At 40.7% G+C, this 23,864-nt stretch overlaps 1 protein-coding gene across 10 annotated transcripts in view; it reads left to right on the forward strand.

Annotated features, from left to right (window-relative positions):
- ift80 (intraflagellar transport 80 homolog (Chlamydomonas)) overlaps nt 1-23,864 on the forward strand; it is a 229,777-nt gene that overhangs the window by 179,086 nt on the left and 26,827 nt on the right. For all 10 annotated transcript variants that reach the window (XR_015759197.1, XM_087993642.1, XM_087993645.1 and 7 more), the window contains 4 exons: nt 78-241; nt 5,812-5,876; nt 17,293-17,428; nt 18,226-18,373. Coding sequence is in view for 9 of the 10 variants with exons in the window: in XM_087993642.1 (XP_087849768.1) it covers nt 78-241; nt 5,812-5,876; nt 17,293-17,428; nt 18,226-18,373 (513 nt within the window). In the remaining variant the exon portion in view is untranslated. The remainder of the gene's footprint in view (nt 1-77; nt 242-5,811; nt 5,877-17,292; nt 17,429-18,225; nt 18,374-23,864) is intronic.

Consider the following 23,864-nt stretch of genomic DNA (forward strand, 5'->3'; position numbering starts at 1 on the left):
ATATATTTAATGTTAAAAAATTTCAAATAATTCTGATTGTTTTCACTAACCTCTTCACTGTGCAATTATTTGTTCAGACATTTTCTGCTGCTTGACGGAGCAGGGATTTATTTGTATTCGTATGAGGGTCGCCTTATTTCTTCTCCAAAGTTTCCAGGGATGAGAACTGACATACTGAGCTCACAGACCATCTCACTGAGCAACGATACAATTGCAGTGAGAGATAAGACTGATGATAAAGGTATTATGGAAAAGTTCCTATTTTGGCAAAGAAATGCCAACTTACTTGATTCCATTATTGTTTTGCACAAACATAATGCATTATACAGCAAGCTGTAAGCAAGCTGTACAAACTTGTAAAGAATTTGAGAGGGTAAAATAACTTAGAGTGTTAGATGTGGGCATTAAAATAGAGGCTAATTATGCAACCCTTTGGGAAGTAATCCTGTTGGAAGAAATTAAAAATTCACACCATCCATTCGGAGCGAACTTACGTAGAAAACCTGAAGGTTGTGACATCAAGATAGGCAGCTGAGCTGGCTGACAATTAAGATCTGATCCATAAATCCAAACCTTTTTTGTATCCAAACCCCAGAAAGATAGAAGGTAAAACAAAGGTAAGTAGACACGGTTGGGAAGAAACAGATTTCCTCCTCAGGCCAAAACGGAAAGTGCTGCAAATGAACAATATATCCGATGGCCCACATTTTTCCATTGTCACAATATGGGACATCTTTATGCAGATTGCTGGAAGCTGCGGAGTAGATCTGGGGAAAGTACTGAAAGTCAGTTAACCCAGTTGGCTAGAGGGCAAGTTTGTAATGCAGAGTGATGCCAACAGCTTGTATTCAGTTCCCACACTGGTTAAAGTTACAATGAAGGACTCTTATTCTCAGCCTGAGGCATGGTGACCCTCAGGTTAAACTATCACCAGTCATCTGTCTCAAATGAGAGAACAGCCCTATGGTCTGGTAAGACTATGGTGACTGTATTTTGCCTTTACTCCCAGGGAATAATTTTTCAGAATCGAAGGTTGCAGCTTCTGCAGTAATAACAGAAAGACCAAGTGAAGCAAAGTGAAGGAAACAGAGACTTTTCAGGAAAGGGCTTCTGGGATTTTTTCTTCATGCACAGTGATGCAAGCAGAAGCTAAATATATCCTATCATTAGAGATCAGATTGGTTCCAAAGTCAGATATTTGGTTATCTGGTGCTTTCTTTGGGGATTTGGATAATCCAAAGGAAAAGCATAATAAGGCTTCTTCGACAAGGTTCAGCAAGCAGTCCAGAATTATATAAGGTATCCCAATTGACTCAAACTGAAGTTGAAAATGAAAACATTCGAGAATGTTGCAACATGAGAAATGGGACTTTGATGAGAAAGTGGAGATCTCCTCACAAACCAGTAATAAAGAGTAAATGGTGTTTAACTGATCATGGTATCACCCAAATATCACCAAGAAATATTAAAATATGTTATGTTCACTGGAAGCTACAGTGCAAATCAGGATACAGAAGGCTGTAGCAGAGAAAAAAGCCTTGACGGAAAGCACAACAAAGCAGTTTGTAGCTCTGAAATTCTGATGGATGGAATGTGGGAGCATAGAGCATATTTTTACTGGCCATGTCTTTACAAAGGCTTGCTGCAGTTTTATACAATGTGCCACAACTGTCAGATGATGCGAAAAACATGTCAGCCCAATTGACCCCTTTAATTCCCATACCAGTTTTTGAGGAACGATTTAATAGGGCATTGGTGGATTTTGTTGGACCCCTACAAAAAACAAATTTAGGACGTCATTATATCTTTGCTATCACGGATATGGCTGCTTAATTCCCAGAGGCCATACTCTTAAGAACAATCACTGCTGAAGTGGTGCCATGGAAGTTAGCCCAGTTTTTTACTCTGTAGTTTGAATGGAAATCTGGTGAAATCAAGATTTTAATATCATGTCTATTTTTCAAGAGATTGTGTGTAGTCTGGATACAACACAGTTTAAGTCTTCAACATACTGCTCACAGATGCAAGGTGATAAACAGGGCATAAATATTCCCATTACATGAATACTTGAAGTTATTTTGTTTGCCACTCAGGATTTACCTAATGAGTCATTTTAGAATCATAGAGTCACAGAGATGTACAGCATGGAAACAGACCCTTCGGTCCAACCCGTCCATGCCAACCAGATATGCCACCCAATCTAGTCCCATCTGCCAGCACCCGGCCCATATCCCTCCAAACCCTTCCTATTCATATACCAATCCAAATGTCTCTTAAATTGGGTGGCACAGTGGTTAGCACTGCTGCCTCACAGCGCCAGAGACCTGGGTTCAATTCCTGCCTCAGGCAACTGTCTGTGTGGAGTTTGCACATTCTCCCCATGTCTGCGTGGGTTTCCGCCGGGTGCTCTGGTTTCCTCCCACAGTCCAAAAATGTGCAAGTTAGGCAAATTGGCCATGCTAAATTGCCCATAGTGTTAGGTGAAGGGGTAAATGTAGGGGAATGGGTCTGGGTGGGTTGTTCTTCAGAGGGTCGGTGTGGACTTGTTGGGCCAGAGGGCCTGTTTCCACACTGTAAATAATCTAATCTAATCTGAAAAAAATGTTTCAATTGTACCAGCCTCTACCACTTCCTCTGGCAGCTCATTCCATACCTGTACCACCATCTGTGTGAAAACGTTACCCCATAAGTCTCTTTTATATCTTTCCTCTCTCACCCTAAACCTATGCTCTCTAGTTCTGGACTCCCCGACACCAGAAAAAAGATTTTGCCTATTTACCCTATCCACATGCCCCTCATAATTTTGTAAACCTCTATAAGGTCACCCCTCAGCCTCCGACCCTCCAGGGAAAACAGCTCCAGCCTGTTCAGCCTCTCCCTGTAGCTCAAATACTCCAAACCTGGCAACATTCTTGTAAATCTTTTCTGAACCCTTTCAAGTTTCACAACATCTTTCCGATAGGAAGGAGACCAGAATTGAATGCAGTATTCCAACAGTGGCCTAACCAATGTCCTGTACAGCCACAACATGACTTCCCAACTCCTGCCCTCAGTATTCTGACCAGTAAAGGAAAGCATACCAAACACCTTCTTCGCTATCCTACCTGCCTGCAACTCCACTTTCAAGGAGCTATGAACTTGCACTCCAAGTTCCCTTTGTTCAGCAACACTCCCTAGGAATTTACCATTAAGTGTATACGTCCTGCTAAGATTCCCAACATGCAGCAGCTCACATTTATCTAAATTTAAATCCATCTGCAACTTCTCGGCCCATTGGCCCATCTGATCATGATCCCATTGTAATCTGAGATAACCTTCTTTGCTGTCCACTACACCTCCAATTTTGGTGTCATCTGCAAACTTACTAACTATACCTCTTATGCTCACATCCAAATCATTTATATAAATGACGAAAAGAAGTGGGCTCAGCACCGATCCTTATGGCACCCCACTCGTCACAGGCCTCCAGTCTGAAAAACAACCCTCCACCATCACCCTCTGTCTTCTACTTTTGACCCAATTCTGTATTCAAATGGCTAGTTCTCCCTGTATTCCATGAGATCTAACCTTGCTAACCAGTTTCCAATGGGGGAAACTTGTCGAACGCCTTATTGAAGTTCATATAGATCACATCTACCGCTCTGCCCTCATCAATCCTCTTTGTTACTTCTTCAAAAAACTCAATCATGTTTGTGAGACATGACTTCCCAGGCACAAAGCCATGTTGACTATCCATAATCAGTCCTTGCCTTTCCAAATACATGTACATCCTGTCCCTCAGGATTCCCTCCAACAACTTGCCCACCACCGATGTCAGGTTCACTGCTCTGTAGTTTCTGGCTTGTCCTTACCACCTCTCTTAAACAGTGGCACCACGTTTGCCAACCTCCAGTCCTCTGATACTTCACCTGTGACTATCGATAATACAAATATCTCAGCAAGAGGCCCAGCAATCACTTCCGTAGCTTCCCACAAAGTTCGAGGGTACACCTGATCGGGTCCTGGGGATTTATCCACTTTTATGCATTTCAAGACATCCACCACTTCCTCCTCTGAAATTTTCAAGGTGTCACCATCTATTTTCCTACATTCTATATCTTCCATGTCCTTTTCCACAGTAAATATTGATGCAAAATACATGTTTAGTATCTCCCTCATTTCCTACAGCTCCACACAAAGGCCACCTTGCTGATCTTTGAGGGGCCCTATTCTCTCCCTAGTTACCTTTTTGTCCTAAATGTATTTGTCAAAACCCTTTGGATTCTCCTTAATTTTATTTTCCAAAGCTACCTCATGTCCCATTTTTGCCCTCCTGATTTCTCTCTTAAGTATATTCCTACTGCCTTTATACTCTTCAAAGGATTTACTCAATCTTGACATATGCTTCCTTCTTTTGCTTTACCAAAGCCTCAATTTTTTTAGTCATCCAGCATTTCCTATACCTATCAGCCTTTCCTTTCACTCTAACAGGAATATACTGTCTCTGGACTGTCATTATCTCATTTCTGAAGGCTTCCCATTTTCCAGTCGTCCCTTTACCTGCGAATATCTGCCCCCAATCAGCTTTTGAAAGTTCTTGCCTCATACTGTCAAATTTGGCCTTTCTCCAATTTAGAACATTAACTTTTACATCTTGTCTATTCTGTTCCATCACTATCTTAAAACTAATAGAATTATGGTCACTGGCCCCAAAGTGCTCTCTCACCGACACCTCAGTTACCTGCCCTACCTTACTTCCCAAGTGTAGGTCAGGTTTTGCATCTTGTTGGTACATCCACATATTGAATTAGAAAATTTTCTTGTACACACTTAACAAATTCCTCTCCATCTAAACCCTTAACACTATGGCAGTCCCAGTCTATGTTTGGAAAGTTAAAATCCCATACTATAACCACCCTATTATTCTTATAGATAACTGAGATCTTACAAATTTGTTTCTCAATTTCCCTCTGACTATTAGGGGGTCTATAATACAATTCCAGTAACTTATTTCTCAGTTCCCAGATAACTTCCCTGGATGTATTTCTGGGAATATCCTCCCTCAGTACAGCGCTAATGCTATCTTATCAAAAACATCACTCCCTCTCCTCTCTTGCCTCCCTTTCTGACCTTCCTGTAGCATTTGTATCCTGGAACATTAAGCTGTCAGTCCTGTCCATCCCTGAGCCATGTTTCTGTAATTGCTATGTTATCCCAGTCCCATGTTCCTAACCATGCCCTGAGTTCATCTGCCTTCCCTGGCCCCCCCTTGCATTGAAATAAATGCAGTTTAATTTATCACTCCTACCTTGTTCTCTGCTTTGTCCCTGCCTGCCCTGACTGTTTGACTCGCTTCTGTTCTCAACTGTACCAGTCTTAGGTTGATCTCTTTCCTCACTATCTCCCTGGGACATATCTCAGTAAAACATATTATTAAGAAAAAAACTCACTCTAAGGCCACACTTAAATATTAACTTATTTGTTTCTGTGCTGTGACTTCTCCCAAACAGCTTCCTCCAAGATTAGTTGTGAATTTCAATGCTTGTTAATTTTCCCAGATGCATTCTGATAGCGATACATGAATTCAAACAGCTAAGGCAGTAACTGTGCAGGTTCACTGCTGTGTCAGTTTCTTTCTCTCTCTCTCGCTCTCTCTCTCCTGCACTGACCTCAACATGTGCTTCCTTTGTCTGTTCCTCTCCCTTTATTTGCAAAGGAAAGTTTCTTCCTTTATTATCCTGTAATATATTTATGGTACATAATGTATAATATATTTATCCTTGCAAGTACATTAATTAATTCATCACCATATATTTTGTGATCTTGTTTCAGTAATCTATCTTATTGATGCAATCTCTGGAAAGCCCCTTGGTGATGGAAAACCTCTTGTTCACAAGGTATTTTGTTGTGATAAATAGAAATAGCTCACCCAGACTTTATTATTGTATTGTTCTATTTTGTTCACATAAAAATGGGATTATACCATGTAACACTGTTCAACAAATAAAGGTCAAGAGGTTAGTGAGGAACAAAGTATCGTTGATGTATACAGTGGTGTAACTTTACAGAATATATCTGCAATGAAACAAAGGACACAGGAACAGAAGCCATTCGGGTTGTGAAGACTGATCCGTCATTCAATGAAATCATGATTGATCTGGTTGTAGTATCAAATCCATTTTCTGGTTTCCCATCTTTAAACCTTGACTCCCTTTGTCTATCAAAAATCTCTCAAATTCTGCTTTGAATAAATTCAATAACTCTGCCTGTATTGCTTTTAGTGAAGAGCTTTGAGAGAAAAAAATGTTTTCATCTTCATCTTAAAAGGGTGATCTCTTCTTCATAAACTGCATCCCCTAGTTTTAGTTGAAAAGGGTGGCACTGGCAAAGCACAGCAGGTCAGGCAGCATCCAAAGAGCAGATGAGTCAACGTTTCGGGCATAAGTCCTTCATCCCTCGTTGTTGTCTTCCAGACAAAGGAAAATACATGTCAGGATTTTCCATTTTCGATAAAGATTTCCCTCATGCTGAAAGGTTGGTGAGACATCTGACATGTCATTTCAGAGTAACGCCCTCCATAGCTTCCTCCAATCAGGTAGTTTGTAGGGCGGCAGCAGGTCTTTCTCTGAAATTAAGTCTCTGGAAGTTGAAATGCTGCCCAGTGTCAGCTGTTGGCCAGTGAAAAGCCAGCAGCTCTTGCACTCAGCAGCACCACCATGAAGGCCATGGCTACTACGAGGGGAGATCTGCCGACACGGGGACCAAAGGGCCAACTAAATGCTTTTTAGTAGAATGGGAAGAGGTTTTGAGGATTGCGGAACATGGGGAGAAATGGGCCAGAACAGTCAGATGCAAGTGCAAGGGAGTAGCATTCAACAACAACCGATTAGGTCTATGTTCAATCCTTCAATCATGCACAGATCAGTGCACATCGATTGACCTCCTATTAATCACCTCCAAGCTTGTGTCCTATTAATGATAGCAGGCTGGCTATTTTTTCTGCTAGCCCAATTAGTTGATAGCTATAATGCCTCAGTGTAATTACAGCCAGAGTGCTTTTGGGGCTGGAGTTCCATGATTTTGACCCATATTGAATGAAGGAAGAGTGATATTATTTCCCAGTCAGGATAAGGTATCATTTGGAGGTAGATGTGCAGGGTGTTGTGTTCCCATGTCTTTCTATCGTGTCCAGCTAGATGGTAAGGTTGTGAATTTGGTTGTTGTTATCTAAAGAGTTTGAGTAATTAAAGCAGTGTGTTTTATAGATGGTACACAGTGCTGCTATTTTACAACAGTGGTGGTGGGGACTAAATGTTGAAAGTGGTAATGGGGTGCCAATCAATTGGGATGCTTTGTCCTAAATTTTGCCAAGCTTCTTGAGTATTTTTAGAGCTGCACTCATCCAAGCAGATGGAACATATTCCATCATATTCTTAACTTTTAACTGTCTTCTATTGAAACCATGAGTGGCATTAAATTTGCACCTGGAAAACCAATCTGCCTTTTTAAGCAACTTCCAAGACATTTTGGTCTGAATTTTCCCTTTAAAGTCAAGAACAATGCATCAGGAAAATTACCAGCTCTGCAAACAAGAAAGTGGCCTAGTTGGTTGAATTTTCTTTCTGGTAGGGTGGGGGTGTTTAATGGAATTAGACTGGAAGAATTCAGAGACAACCACTGAAGCTACTGGTTGTGGAGATGGCCTGTGGGAAAGAACGTTTTGGTGATCTAATTGTGAAATTAAACCATCCTCCGCAAATCCTATCAGACAATCTTCAGGCCTATAGAGTCATGGAGGTACAATCACATACTGAATCAGAAAAGTTTCTTGTTCACACTTAACAAATTCCTCTAGATCTAAACCCTTAACACTATGGCAGTCCCAGTCTAAGTTTGGAAAGTTAAAATTCCCTACCATAACCACCCTATTATTTTTAAAGGTAACTGAGATCTCCTTGCAAATTTGTTTCTCAATTTTCCGCTGACTATTGGGGATCTATAGTACAATCCCAATAAGGTGATCAAAAATGCCAACACACCCCTCCCTCCCCCGAACAAAATTCTCTCCTTCCTTCAGCACTTGTATCCTGGAACATTTAGTTGTCAGTCCTGTCCAACCATGAGCCATGTCTCTGTAATTGCAATGATATCCTAGTCACATGTTCACAACCATGCCCTGAGTTCATCTGCCTTCCTTGTTCAGCCTTTTATATTGAAATAAATGCAGTTTAATTTATCAGTTCTACCTCATTGTCTGCTTTGTTCCTGTCTGCCCTAACTGTTTGACGTGCTCCTTTTCCCAGCTGTACCAGTCTCAAGACTGATCTTTTTTCTCAGTCTGTGTCTGGGTCCCCACCTACCCTTTTCCAACTTTACCAGTCTCAGACTGATCTTTTTCCTCAGTATCTGTCTGGGTCCCCACCCACCCCTGCATCTTACTGGTTTAAAGCCTCCTGAGTGGCTCTACCTAATCTGTCGCCAGTATGTTAGTTCCCTTCCAATTCAGGTGCAATCCATCCTTCTTATACAGATCACTTCTACCCCAGAAGAGATTCCAATGATCCAAAAGTGTGAATCCTTCTTCCCTGCACCAGCTCCTCAGCCACACATTCATCTGCTGTATCCTACCATTACTACCTCATGGCACTATGAGTAATCCAGATATTACTACTTTCAAGGACCTCCTCTTTAAATTCCTGCCTAACTTCCTATATTCTCTGCTCAGAATCTCATCCTTTTCTCTTCATTTTGTTAGTTTCAATATTTACAACAACCTCCTGCTGGTCCCTCTCCCCTTTGAGAATATTCTGCACCCTCTCTGAGAGATCCTTGATCCTGGTACTAGGGAGGCATCATCTTTGTCTTAAATGAACATCCCCTTAGTTTTAAACAGTCACTGTTAATTCTAGATTTTCTCAAAAAGAGACATTTGCCCTAACAGGACCCCTAATGATCTTTTTTGTTTCAATCAAGTTAACTTTTACATTCTACCAGGTACAAGTCTGGTCTAGTTCTCACAAGATATAAGTTTAGTAAACCTTTTAATGTATTTTCATCCCTCTTTAAATAGGGAGACCAATACACTGCACAGTACTGTAAATGTAGTCTCACCAATTCTCTATATAATTGAAGCATGACCCACCCTATTTTCATATTCAATTCCAGTCATTTTAGACATTAACTTTCTGTTGGGTTTCCTGATTTGCTTTGTATACCTGCATATTAACCTTTTGCGATTTAAGCATTAGCATACCCAGATACTTTTGGATGTCACAGCTCTGCAATCTCTCATCATTTAAATATGCTTTTACTTGTTCTTCCTGCTGAAATGGATAATTTCAGCTGCTCCCACATTATACTGCATTTGACAGACCTCTGCCTATTCACTCAATCTGGCAATATTCTTTTGTATCTTCCTTAGGTCCTCATCACAAGTTACTTTCTCATCTATATTTGCGTCATCCATAAATTTAACATCCATACTGTAGGTTCCCTCATCAATATCATTTGTAAAAATTGTAAACAGTGAGGCCATAGTACTGATCTTGATGGCACACCACACATTACATCTGCAATAAAACAAAGAACTGCAGATGCTGGAAATCTGAAAGATAAACAAAATGCTGGCAAAACTCAGCAGTCTGCCAGCACTTGTGGGGAGAAAGCAAAGTTAACATTTCAAGTCTGGTGATTCTTTGCTCACATCTTGCTGAGCAGAAGCTGATACATTTATGTTATTCTGTCTCTTTTAACTAGGTGTTCTTCTACCTATGTTACCCCTACACCATGAGCATTTATGTTCCGCAATAATCTTCGTTGTGGGACTTTATCAATGCACATTTATCTCTAACTTTCACCATCCCAGAGGGCTTCTAACCTCTCAAAAAGGCTACCCTACTTTTCAAAATAAGTGGCAGCATTAAATTATCTCTTGAAATGTTTAAAAACCACATCATGATTTGGATATCTCAGCAGTGAAAATTGGATCTGTTTGAAGGCAGATACACTTTACCATGTATAGCTGTCTGTGTATACCATGGTTGAGCAAAGTATGACCTACCATGCCCCCACCACTGGTTAAAAACGGTAGGTGATGCACTTTTGGGGTTTTGTGGGGGTGGGAGGTGGGGGTGTTGGTGCAGGCAGGACTACTGCAGTCAAGGCTCTGGCACTATATTGACTTAGCTAGAGACTGTCTTTCTCTTTGTGAAAATTCAGGTCATTCTCTCTGTCTATCTAGAAATCACAAATAGAAGTCATCTGATTTTCTGAAATCCATTTTGATTGGGCACTATGCCCATTATTCTATACTGCTTTATACATAAAATGTATAGTATCAACTAAGTATCTTTATAGTGTTATGTAACCATTATTCTTAAACAATGGGAAACTGGCATTCCAATTGCAATATTCAGCTGCAGGTACGGCTCCCTGGTTCTGTCAACTGCTCTAAAGTGTTCAATCCCAGCCCAGTATCTGGCCTAATTATTTATATTTGGTTTGACATTACCATGAGATGAAAATTCCAATGCGAGTTCCACATTTCTAGGCATAGTTGCCAGCACCCCTAATTTTCCAATCTTATTAGCCTTACTGGATTCTCTGCTTCCTTTGTTGCTGACTCCTGCCTCAGGCTGACGTGTGATGGCTACCCTCTGCTTTACTTTCATACCTTCCCTTTCTAGTCATCTTGAGTGTCCTACATTAGCCACAGAGCACATCACCCCCATATCACCATTTGCTCCCCTTCCCCAGTAACAGTGTCCCAGTGCCACCTTGGCCATTGATACTTCTATCTTATTGATTGTTTTTCACTCACCGGTTAGGGAAGATTACTGAAAAGGGAACTGCCTTACTCTCAGCTTTTCCTTTATGCTTCTTTCTTCCTTTTCCCAATACTGATTGGAACACCTAGTTTGGAGGTGCCAGTGTTGAACTGGGGTGTACAAAGTTAAAAATCACACAACAGGTCCAACAGGTTTATTTGGAAGCACTGGTTTTCGGAGTGCTGCTGCTTCATCAAGTGGTTGTGTAGTATAAGATCATAAGACGGTTTTTTAAAATTAATTTCTGGGCCAGGTTTCACCATTAGCAAGTTATTTAATTACTGGCAGAACCAGTATGTTACTGGCATGCTTTTTCACTACTTGATGAGACTGGTTTTGATCTGTTGCATATTTCACTGCCCCAATTTAACTTATTTCACCCAATTGACTTGATTCACTTTAATGCGTCTGTTACATAATGGCATAGAAAGCCTCTTGTACCACACAACAAGGTAATTCCTTAGAATGGTGCATGAGCTAAGAATTTGTCTGCAATTCTGCAACTTGCCTTTTCATTTGCAAGTGACTCAATTTAAAAATAACCAGCAGCTAGCTTTAACTTAGGTAAAAAATAACAGATGGCATACAATGTTTAAATGCAGATAAAGATAAAGGATACTCTAAAGATGAAATTCAGTTCAATCCTTTGAGATGGCATTGCAGGCCCATCAGTTTGCAGTTGAAGTGCTAATCGTTTGGAATGAAGAGTTGAAGTTGAAGATTGTATTCAGAATCTGCAATGGATTCTATTGTTGGACAATCAAGTGAGTCATAGTTGGAGCATCTTAAGGAAATGGGTGAGGGTTGTTTTTACTTAACTTCTGCCAGCACACCACGTTCATAAAACCGCATTATGATAAAAGAGGAAGTAGAACTTCTTTAAAAAAGTATTTTAACCTAATTATATTTGAATGCTGTAGCCCTATATTTTGCAACCATCTTTAATGCAAGGGTAGTAGGAAATCTCCTGAGGTTCAGAACATTGGTGATTTCAATGCCATCTCTATTAGCAAACACTCTAATGTGGAGGAATGACAAAACATCCTCGGATACCAATTTACAACTTTTTGCCTGAAGTTACAGTCTGATTTACCCAATAATAAGTGATTGCTATTAACTTCACTGTTATTATGACAGCCAATATGTCTACAACAGTAAATGTGTCTGTTCACAATCATTTTTTTATTTGCTTGCTTAAGTATATATTGCTGTCAGAGGTTTTGATTGAACACAGAGTATAGACAGTGTTACAGCCTAAGGGAAAGTTGCAACAATCCCAAAGATCTATGGCAGTGAACTGGAACAAATTGCAAACAAGAAAAGGGTGCACAGTATGTTGACTTTCTGATGGTGTTAATTGTATGAGTTATTGTTTTCCTGAGATTATATCCTAAACACTATGAAATGTACAACTTCAACAATAATGTAAGAAATGTTATTTTAACGGCTGAAGTACTGCTCGTAACATTTAAGTTTCAAGTGTCTGCAATGCTTGCTTATTCATTAAACTAATGTTTTAGAAAGATTGGATATTGCAATAATAATTCAGTTTTCACATTGCTAATTAAAATAGACCAGTAGAACTGTGCCAAATGTGCATAAGTTCATTGTTTGTTTAATGACATAGGAGATAGTGATTTTGCTTTGGTTCAATTTCATAAAGCCAAATTTGAAGTTTATTGTTAAAAGGAAAGAACCAGTAGAATAGTCAGCTAGGAGGCAGTGGCAGTGTATTTAATTGTGTATTAAATCCACAAAAAGTAAGAGTTCCTCTCTTTGTTACCTTTCAAAATTCTGCTGAGATATTGATTTATTTCAGATCTTATATATTTTTGACATAGGTACCACAGTCTGGTAAATGAATTTGACAGCTTATTTGCACTCTTCGACCTAACCTTTGTTAGCTAAGTCTTTAAATTGATAAACCCAGAGAAATTAGTTCCACATTCTCAGTGGGGAGAAGAGAATAAGAACATATGCAGAGTTGCTGGTGTCATGTGTGGGGGTGGATGAGATTGAGTGAGGGGATATTTGGCATGCAATAATGAGAGTATTAGAACATAAGCCTTGGTTGAGATGGTGCAGTAAAACAGGCAGAGTGAGTGTAAGGTTGTAGTCAGTGGTTAGTACTGTTGCCTCACCATGCCAGGGGCCCAGTTCGATTCCAGCTTTGGATGACTCTGTGTGGAGTTTCCACAATCTCCCTGTGTTTGCATGGGTTTCCTCTTGGTGTTGCAGTTTCCTCCTACAGTCCAATGATATGGAGGTTAGGTGGATTGGCCATGCTAAATTGTCCTGTGTCGTCGAGGCATGTGGATTAGATGTGGTAAATATGAAATTACCAGGCTCGGGGTCTGGCTGAGATGCTGTAGAGTGTGCCAGTGTGGACTCGATGGGCCAAATGGCCTCTTTCCATACTGTAGGGATTCTGTGTTTCTCAGATAGTGGCTGTTATCCCAGAAAAGGTCATTAACTTCATTCCTACACAGTTGTAGATGGCTAAGATTGCAGTGACCCAGCCCAGCTGAATCTGTACTGCGGCCTGTACTGCCAGTCCTGGGGAAGTGGGGAGCCTTCTCTGTATCATCCTATCGACCTTGACTTCCAGGTCCCTGTCCACAAAGCAAGATGGCAAATTCCCCTATCCTCTTTCCCTTCCATCTTTCAAATATCAGTCACCATACAAGATAGTTTTGGACTGTCAGCACTTAATTGGGTGCACAATGACTGTTTAAAGATGGCGTGGGCTCCAGGGATATTGGTCTATTCCAGGCTATCACAGGAATGGCAAATTCTTCCAGGTGTGGTGAGTGGTTAGGATCAGTCAAGCATCAAATGAGCATACTGTCATAGGGACATACTTAATGAGGTAAGTTTGTGATGGTATGGTGAGAAATATCGCTGGGTCTTGAAGAGATAAACCATTGTGAAACTTGACAAAATTGACACACGGTCAAAATGTGATAAGATTCAGCCCCTCGTCTGATTAATTGTGTTTTCCCTGTTTTTATTTATTCAACAGTGGTTAGTATCATTAAGAGAATTGACATGACAATACAATCCCACCAGGGTGAGCTGAATTCACAAATTAAAGGCTAAAATGACACATTACTAAAGCATTCTGGACTAATGGGCTTATCCATTCTATTGGTAGTTCAGCTGCCTTGTACTATGAACTCAGCAACTCCTTGAGATTACTTCTGCTTGTCATCAGCTCTCGTTGTTTAAAAAAAAGGACAAAAGTAGACAGAAAAAATGTTGAAAGTTAATCATAATTCTTTACAACACTTAATTTTTAACTTTGCATCTTGGAGGTGGATCCCACTTTGGAAAGATCTACCTCTGGCTGGAGATCAAATTTGAAGGCCAATTTATCAGACCTTTGAGGCCTATGTACATAAGGATTGGCAAAGACAAACATATTACACATTTCACTGTCAAGCTAAACATTTGACATGCGACAAATTATTTCATTATGTAACAAGTAACTCAATCTCTTAAGACAAGATAACATAACTGCTGCACTCTAGTGTTTCAATTCAAATAAGTTTTAAAACTCCTCTTTCCATCATCACTTTCTCATTAAAATAAACTCTAGTCCACTTCTCTTTCACACCCAACAACCCCCCCCACAGGCCCACCGCACTGCGGGTACTGGAAATCAGAAACAAAAACAGAAATTGCTGGAAAAACTCAGCAGGTATGGCAGCATCAGTGGAGAGAAATCAGAGTTAATGTTTCGGTTCCAGTGACTCTTCTTCAGAACTGATGATGGCTGGGAAACTGTTTGCTTTTATGCAGAAGATAAAGTGGAGGGAGGAGGTTAGGAGTGATAAGTGAGGTAAGATAGGTGAGGATAGAGTCCAAAGAGAGAGAAGAACAGCGGACAGACAAAGGGGTGGATAACAGTAAGCCTGGGAGAATGAATAGCTTTTAATGGGAACAATTAATAGCTAAAAATAGATTATGTGTAATAGCAGACCACATGATAACAAGGCCTTATATGTGTGGGTTGGGATAAAGACATTGGAGAAGCTGCCTCTAGCACTAAAATTATTGAGTCCAGAAAGCAGTAGAGATACCAAATAGAAAATGAGGTGCTGTTCTTCCAGCTTGTGCTGAACTTCACTGAAACAGTGCCGCAACTCTGAGGCGGAGATGCTAGCCAGGGAACACAGTGATGTGTTAAAGTGGCAGACCTGGAAGCTCAGGTTCTTTTTTGCGGACAGAATGTAAGTATTCTGCAAAGCAGTCACCCAGTCTACGCTTCATTTCACCAATATAGAGGACACCATATTGAGAGCAGTGAGTGCAGTAGATTGGATTGAGTGAAGTGCAGAAAAAGTGCTGCTTAACGTGAAAGGTACATTTGGGCCCTTGGATACTGAAGAGGGAGAAAGTAAATGGGTAGGTCTTATACCTTCTGCAGTTATAGGGAAAGTGCGGTGGGCCTGTGGGGGTTGTTGGGTGTGAAAGAGGAGTGGACTAGAGTGTTCTTGAGGGAGTGGTCCCTGCAGAAGGCTGACAAGAGAGGGGAGAGGAATATGTGTCTGGTGGTGGCACCCCACTGGAGGTGATGGAAATGGTGACTAATGATCCTCTGGATGTGGATGCTGGTGGGATGGTAGATGAAGATAAGGGGGACTCTATTGCGGTTGTGGGAGGGAAGAGAGGAATGAGGGCTGAAGTGCAAGAGATGGATCGAAACTAGCTGAGGACCCTGTCAACTATGAAGCTGGGGAATCCTCGGTTGAGGAAGAAGGTGATCCCCTCACTGAAGTTGGCATCATCAAAACAGATGCATCGGAGACGGAGGAACTGGGCGAATGGAATAGAGTCTTTACAGGAAGGTGGGTGTGAGGATGTATAGTCAAGGTAACTGTGGGGGACTAGGTCAATTTGTCAATAACAACTCATTATTAGCCAGTAATACTTCCTATTATTATCTATTCATTCTCCCAGGCTGACCATTATCCAGTCCTTTGTCCAACTGTTCTTCTCTCTCTTGGGTTCTATCTCCACCTATCGTTTACTCCTTACCACCTCCCCTCATCCACATTCCTAGCTATAATCAGGTTTGAAGAAAGGTCTCTGGACCAGAAATGTTAACTGTAATTTCTCTCCACAGATGCTGCCAGACCTGCTGAGTTTTTCCAGCAATTTCTGTTTTTATCACTTTGGCATTCTCTTTTAAGTTGTATTTTATTTGACTTTTCTTGTTATTCAAGTTTAATATTTCTGAGCAATATCCCCTTCCACTAAATTTGAACTTATCATAGATTTTCACATGATTCAGATGGTTCGTTTAGTTTGGATTACAACCTAGTAACATATGGGTATTAATCTAATTTTATGAAGGGGTTTTAAAATTAATTAGGCCAGTCTTTCCGGAACCATAGCTTTAAAATTTGTATATGTCAGAGGAGCAGGTGGCTATAATGAGCCATGAAGTGTAAATGGAGGTTTGTTTGTACTGTGGGGTTTACAATATGTTAGAGAAAACATTAAGCCATTAACTGTCACAGAACCGGGGATGAGCAGGTTGTTTTTAAAAGCTGATTAGATTCGATTCCCTACAGTGTGGAAACAAGTCTACACTGACCTTCCGAAGAGTAACCCATCCCGCTCTGACTAATGTACCTAACACTATTGACAATTTAGCATGGCCAATTCACCTGCCTGCACATTTTTGGAATGTGGGAGGAAACTGGAGCACGCGGAGGAAACCCACCTAAAAAGTTTTTAGGTTCAGCTCAAAGGAGAGCTTGCTGAGTTCAAATGCAGGTTTAGTTTCTCCCGTAAAGGAGGTGGTTTAGTACAGTAAAGGGAATAAGTTACCTCAGTAAAAGATTTTCGTTTGTGAAACTTTCAGACTAGTTGTTGTTTGGTTAGAACCTAATTTGGTTGTTCAAAGCTAAGCAAATCTAAGCTCTCAGTTATGCATGCATTCATGGAAAAGGTTCAAAGCCCACAGAACAGGAACTGAGAAGAAGCTATTATGTCACACTTACAGATTATACAGGGAAGGAAATTTTCTCTGGATTTTGATTAACTGTGATTTAGGGAGTACATGGGATTTTGTTTTTCCATGCGTTGTGGCATCTTTTAAACAGCTTAGTTTAAATGTAATTTATTTTTACTTCTTTTGTGTTTTTTGATAAATGAAATCTGTAGCCTTGTGGTCTTGTTTCCATGAAAGACCATGATGTCTTTAAAAAACATCAGTCGTTCTGGAATCTGACTTATCCAGTACTAATTCCTGAAGAAGGGCTTTTGCCCGAAACGTCGATTCTCCTGTTCCCTGGATGCTGCCTGACCTGCTGTGCTTTTCCAGCAACACATTTTCAGCTCTGATCTCCAACATCTGCAGACCTCACTTTCTCCTCCTATCCAGTAGTAATATCAGCTGTAATATCAGTAGTAACAGGGTTCACCTCTTGTATCTGCTGTGTAATTAACAGTTAGTTACCTGCATTGCTTCTTACAGATAGAAGTGATGGAGGTTGCACTGGATCAATTTGGCTCACAAAATGAAAGAAAAGTTGCCATCATCGATAAAAATCGAGATCTGTACATTGCTTCAGTGCGTAGATTTGGGAAAGAACAAAAAATCATCAAAATTGGTAGGTATTATTTTCAATTGAAATTGGTCTAATCTTAAAATTGCATCTTTCTGTAGTTCCTCTCCTTTCTCCTATCATGTATTCCCAAGCTAATCTTGCTGTTAGGACTCTCCTCCTGTTCTCGCAACTATATTTCCATGAAACTATTGGCAATCAACTTCTCTTCCTCTTCTTTATTAGCTAATATAATTATCAGTTTTCTCTCTTCAGATATTGTTCTTTAAATCTGCTACCATTACTCTCTTTCTTGAAAAAAATCAAGCTTTAACCTCTCTGACTTTGCAACTTACCCACCTTCAACCTCCTGTTACTCTCCAAAGTCGATAAATGTGTTGTTACCTAAATCCATCTGCTTCTTTCATGAAAACGTTATGTCTGAATTCTTCCAGACAAGTTTCTACTCTCACTGCTGCACTGAAACATTTTTTAATCAAAGTCACAAATGGTATCTAGATTATCCTTCTCAACTTGTCTGACATGTTTGACAAAGGGATTTTGCTCCAACACCTCTCCACCTCATCTGGTTTGGTGGTGAATTAAAGTTTAATCTGCTTGAAAGTGCTGTCCATGGCGCAGGAGAAGAATCATTGGGGCACAATGTGTAATACTTTTGTTCATTGGTTGTAAAATTACAGGAGCTCGGAAAGTCAGTGTTGGCAACCCTGTATGACATAGCTTGTGCAGATTAACATACATACTTGAATCATCAAGATAAACATGCTAAAATTGAAATAAATACTGGTTATTGAAAAAGAAACAAACAAAGTTTTAACTAAGGTATTTTTATTTTATTTCAGGTACAATGGTGCATTCTATAGCTTGGAATGATAAGATCAATATATTATGTGGGATGCAGAATACGCATTTTGTAGTTTGGTATTATCCTAACACAATCTATGTGGACAAAGAACTACTGTCCAAAACTATTTTTGAAAAAGATGCAAGGTAGAACTATTCTCTGTTAAATTCAAAGGATAATTTTTTTCTCTGTATTTTAAACGGAAATTGCAAGTGTTATGTTAATCCATGCCAATCTTAACTCACAAATTTACCAAGAGAAATTTAAGAAGTGATATTATTTATGAAGTAATATACTTAGGAAATTTTGAGCTAAAAGTTTCTGTAATATAGAGAATTTTCTAATGTGTTTGTTTGGAATTTACATGACATTTTGCTCTCTGTTATTCAAGTATACATTGTTATGATCCTCATAGAGGTCAATAGTTTTTAAAAAGACAGTGACTGACTAGAAAAATCATGTAATGAGATTTTAAGTTTTAAGATGTTACTATAACAATCTAATAGCAACATTGACCAAACACTATTTCCTTCAGCAACTTGTGTTCTAAACTGTAGAAAAGTTTCACTATTTCACTTTTAAAATGACCAAACATTCCACTCCATGGTTACACATTTCTCTGGCACTTAAGTGAGCAATACTAAAGCTATACTCAACTCTCAAAGACATGTTTCTTTTTACCATTTTCCCCAAGGTGACCTTGGGGATCCCTCCCTCTTGCTAAAGTAGGCAAATATTCCAGCCTTATTTAAATCCTCATGCTCTTTTACATTTTGCATGGTGAACATCAAATTGATTGCCTTGATCTCTTCCTGGTCTTAGCTGTCTGTCCCTTTCTCTCTCTCTCACTGACTCACTGACTGTCGCACTCATAAGATACAGGAGCAGAAATAGGCCATTCAGATCATCAAATGTGCTCTACCATTAAATCATGGCTGATATATTTCTCAATACCATTTTCCGGCCTTCTTTCTGTAACCCCTGTTCCCCATACTAATCAAGAACTTGCCTATTTCTGTCTTAAAGATATTCAGTGACTTGGCCTCCACAGCCCCCTGGCAATGAATTCCACAAATTCACCACCCTCTGAAGAAATTCCTCCTCATCTCAGTTCTAAAGGTTTGTCCCTTCACTCTGAAGCTGTGCCCTCAGATCCTGGTCTCTTCTTCTAGTGGAAACACGCTCTCCACATCCACTCTATCCGTTCCTCTGAGTATTCTGTGGTGCTGTAAAAGCACAGCAGGTCAGGCAGCATTCGAGGAGCAGGAGAATCGACATTTCGTCTGAGCTGTGCTGATTCTCAGGATAAACCATTACCAGTTATGGTTGTGTGTGTGTGTCTCTCTCTCTCTCTCAAATGAGTGAACAGTAGGACTATGATGAATTTTATTCAAAGCCAAACATTCAATTGTCAATCTATGCTTTCCATCTAGTTTCAGGACTGGCCAAATGGGCAAATTATTGTAAAAATTGTCCTGCACAAAATCTCTCTTTTCCATAAGTTCTTTAATTATTTCCTCATTGGCTGCATTTGCTCCTGGTTTAGTAATGTACAACTAGTGATGATAATTTTTTTTGGCAGAAATTACCATTAAATCTATTTCAATCTGTTTATGTTTCCTTACCATGATGTAAACACCAGCCATTGACTAGTCTAGAGAGATGTATTTTACAGCTGCTATTGAGATTGTGTGTGTAAGCAAGTGTCCCTGCAAAGCATCCTTTCTCTCCCCTTATAGTTAGCCAATGATAACTTGCCTTGAGAGGCCAACAACATCTAACATCTAACTTAAGCTATTAGTTCCTAAAATTGTTACTTCATTGTTTGGATATACCCAAAAACATACAGAGACCATCACATTTCCTACCTTCAATAATTGGGCTTCACTCTGTCTATCTCTACTTGACATCTTCACCTGCATGTACATTATGTACACAAGTTCTCTTGTGGTGGCTAGTGTTTTTCTTTTATTCATTTGTGGGATGTGGGCATCACTGTCTGGCCAGCATTTATTGCCTGGTCCTAGTTGCCCTTGTGAAGGTGGTGGTGTGCTGCCTTCTTGAACCGCAGCAGTCCACCTGCTGTGGGTTGACCCACAATGCCATTAGGGAGGGAATTCCAGGATTTTGACCCACGACAGTGAAGAAATGGCGATATATTTCCAAGTCAGGATGATGACTGGCTTGGAAGGGACCTTGAAAGTGGTGGTGTTTCCACATTGCTGCCCTTGTCCTTCTAGATGGAAGTGGTCGTGAGTGTGGAACGTTCCTACCTGAGAATTTTTGGTGAATTTCTGCAGTGCCAATTAGCATTCGCTGATGGAGACTGTGGCTACTAACAATTTACACCTATCTGTCTTTCCAATTCTTTGTTTACTTCTCCAGAAGGAGATCAGCCTTCCTTACTTATTTTACCCAAAACCTTTTTATTCTTATTTATCAAGAATTTGATAAGTAATACTTTGATTTCCCCACTCTTTTTTTCTAGTATGTCATGACTGAAGTTTAATTCAATTTGACAGTTCTATCCTCCCCCCTCACCTCCATCCAAGGTCCCAAAGGAGCCTTCCACATCCATCAAATGTTCACCTGCCCTTCCACAAATGTCATTTATTGTACCCTTTGCTCCCGATGCGGTCTCCTTTACATTGGAGACGCCTTCTCGCAGAGTGCTTTAGGGAGCATCTCCGGGACACCCACATCAATCAACCCCACCGCTCCAAGGCCAAAAATTTCAACTTCCCCTCCCACTTTGCTGAGGACATGCAGCTCCTGGGCCTCCTCCACCTCCACTCCCTCACCGCCTGCCGCCTGGAGGAAGAACGCTTCATCTTCCAACTCGGAACACTTCAACCCCAGAACATCAATGTGGACTTCACCAGTTTTCTCATTTCCCCTCCCCCCCACTTTATCCCAGTTCCAACCTGCCAGCTCAGCACCATCCTCATGACCTGTCCTACCTGCCAATCTTCCTTCCCACCTCTCTGCTCCACCATCCTCTCCAACCTATCACTTTCATCCTCACCTCCATCCACCTATTGCACTTTTAGCTACCTTCTCCCCAGCTTCACCCCCCCCTCCCATTTATCTCTCCACCCCAAAGGCTCCTAGCCTCATTCCTGATGAAGGGTTCCTCACTGAAACATTAATTTTCCTGCTCCTTGGATGCTGTCTGACCTGCTGTGCTTTTCCAGCACCACTTTAATCTTGACTCTGATCTCCAGCAGCTGCAGTCCTCACTTTTGCCGATCTTACAGGAAACCTACCTCTCCCAATTTTGCCTGCTAATCATTCTTAATCCCTGTGGGAAAGGTATCTATCACATGTTATCCTATGGTCATTCATTATTTCGCCTAGTTTATCCTGAGAACAATACTAACCTTGATAATCAAAGAATCATGATCCTGGCACTGCACAGACTTCAGTTACTTCACCTCCAGACTTAGTAATTGGTTTGGATCCTTAAATCAGCTTGCCAGACCCCAGTCCTAAATGCCAACCTCTCTATCTAATGGATAGTAAAGTAAACATACTCACCTGTCATCTGATATGAAAATTCAAACAAATTATTGTGCCTCAAGGGTTCTCCTGATTACATTTATTTTTGCTTTCTAAAAAGGACCTCTGTCAAGCTTGGATGAGACAAGGAATCAAAGCTTTTCTCTGAGCAGCAGCAAGTTAGAGGATATTAGTTATCCAAAGAACTTGTCAATAATACAGCACAGGCGCATACTTACAGTTTCCAATTTCATACAGGTCCATATTATCTCAACCTTCAGCTTTGGATCTGCCAGTTTCCATGGTGACTCAACTATCTTGTCTGGCCTTCAGTTTTCCAGCCCTCTTTTCTCGGTGTACAATAAATAATACAATTATTTATTGTAACAATAAATAATACAATAAATAATAATACAACTGATTAGATTAGATTAGATTACTTACAGTGTGGAAACAGGCCCTTCGGCCCAACAGGTCCACACCGACCCGCCGAAGCGCAACCCACCCAGACCCATTCCCCTACATTTACCTCTTCACCTAACACTACGGGCAATTTAGCATGGCCAATTCACCTGACCTGCACATTTTTGGATTGTGGGAGGAAACCGGAGCACCCGGAGGAAACCCACGCAGACACGGGGAGAATGTGCAAACTCCATACAGTCAGTCGCCTGAGGCGGGAATTGAACCCGGGTCTCTGGTGCTGTGAGGCAGCAGTGCTAACCACTGTGCCACCGTGCCGCCCCTGCTGTGTAACATTCCAAAAACCACCCTTGATCAGGTATTCTGTCATACAGGAAGAAATCAAGCATATGGAGAGCACTCATTTCAAGACTATCATGCATTTCAGCACATTGGAAGATCATTGTGATTGTTAGAGATCAGCCATCTCAGCTCAAGGATAAGTCTGTAGGTGTTCCCCAGCATAGTGTCCTAGGCCCAACCATCTTCAGCTGCTTCACCAATGTCCCTCCCACCATTATAAGGTCAGAAGTTGGCTGATGATTGCACAATGTTCAGCACCATTTGTGATTCCTCAGACACTGAAGCAGTCCATGTTCTAATGGCACAAGATCTGGACAATAGCTAAGCTTTGGCTGACAAGTAGCAAGTAACATTCACGCCACACAAACCCTAACACTAACCCATCGCAGGAAATGACCATCTCCAATAAGAGACAATCTGACCATCACCCCTTGATATTCAATGGTGTTGCCATCAATGATTTTCCATTATCAACATCTTTGAGGTTACCGTTGACCAGAAACTTATCTGTACTCGCCACGTAAACACAGTGGCTACAAGAGCACGTCAGAGCCGTGAGAACTCCCCTCCAGAGTCCTCAGAGCCTGTGCACCATTTACAAAGCATAAGTCAGGAGTGTGATGGAATTCTCCCCATTTGAGAGCAGTTCCATTCAAAAAGCTTGACATCATCCAGGACAAAGCAGCCCACTTGACTGGCACCACATCCACAAACATCTACTCCATCCACCACCCTTGGTCAGAAGCAACAATATATGCTAACTACAAATGTACTGCAGAAATTCACCAAACATCCTGAGACAGCTTCTTCCAAACCAACTACGGCTTTCATCAAACAGGACAAGGTCAGCAGATATAAGACATGGGAGCAGAAATTAGGTCATGCAGCCCATCGAGTCTGATGGCTGTTAAGTTTCTCAACCCCATTCTCCCACTTTCTCCCCATAACTCTTGATCCCCTTGATACTGAAGAACCTATCTATCTCAGTCATGTATATACTCATTGACCTGGCCTCCACAACCTTCTGTGGCAATGAATCCATGAGAACACCACCATCTGCAAGTTCCCATTCAAGTTACTCACCATCTGACTTGCTTCAAGAAGGGAGCTCACTGCCACTTTCTCAAGGGCAACTAAGGACAGGCAATAAATGTTGGCCAGCCAGTGATTCCTAAGTCCCACAAGTGAATTTTTTTTTAAAAAAAATTATATTAACCACTTTTCCCTACTTCAGATATGGATATCATGTATCTTTTTTTCCAGCAAAACAACCTGGCATCTGTCACAATCAATTGATCCAGCTTTTTGTCAGGTGGACTTTACAACAGTTTGCATGACCCTCAATGCTCCATTTTACCCTAAGTTAAAATCCCA

This window comes from Chiloscyllium plagiosum, unplaced genomic scaffold (genome assembly GCF_037043375.1).
Source record: "Chiloscyllium plagiosum isolate Xiang-an unplaced genomic scaffold, Cpla_swu_hap1 HiC_scaffold_13, whole genome shotgun sequence".
Lineage (NCBI taxonomy): Eukaryota > Metazoa > Chordata > Chondrichthyes > Orectolobiformes > Hemiscylliidae > Chiloscyllium > Chiloscyllium plagiosum.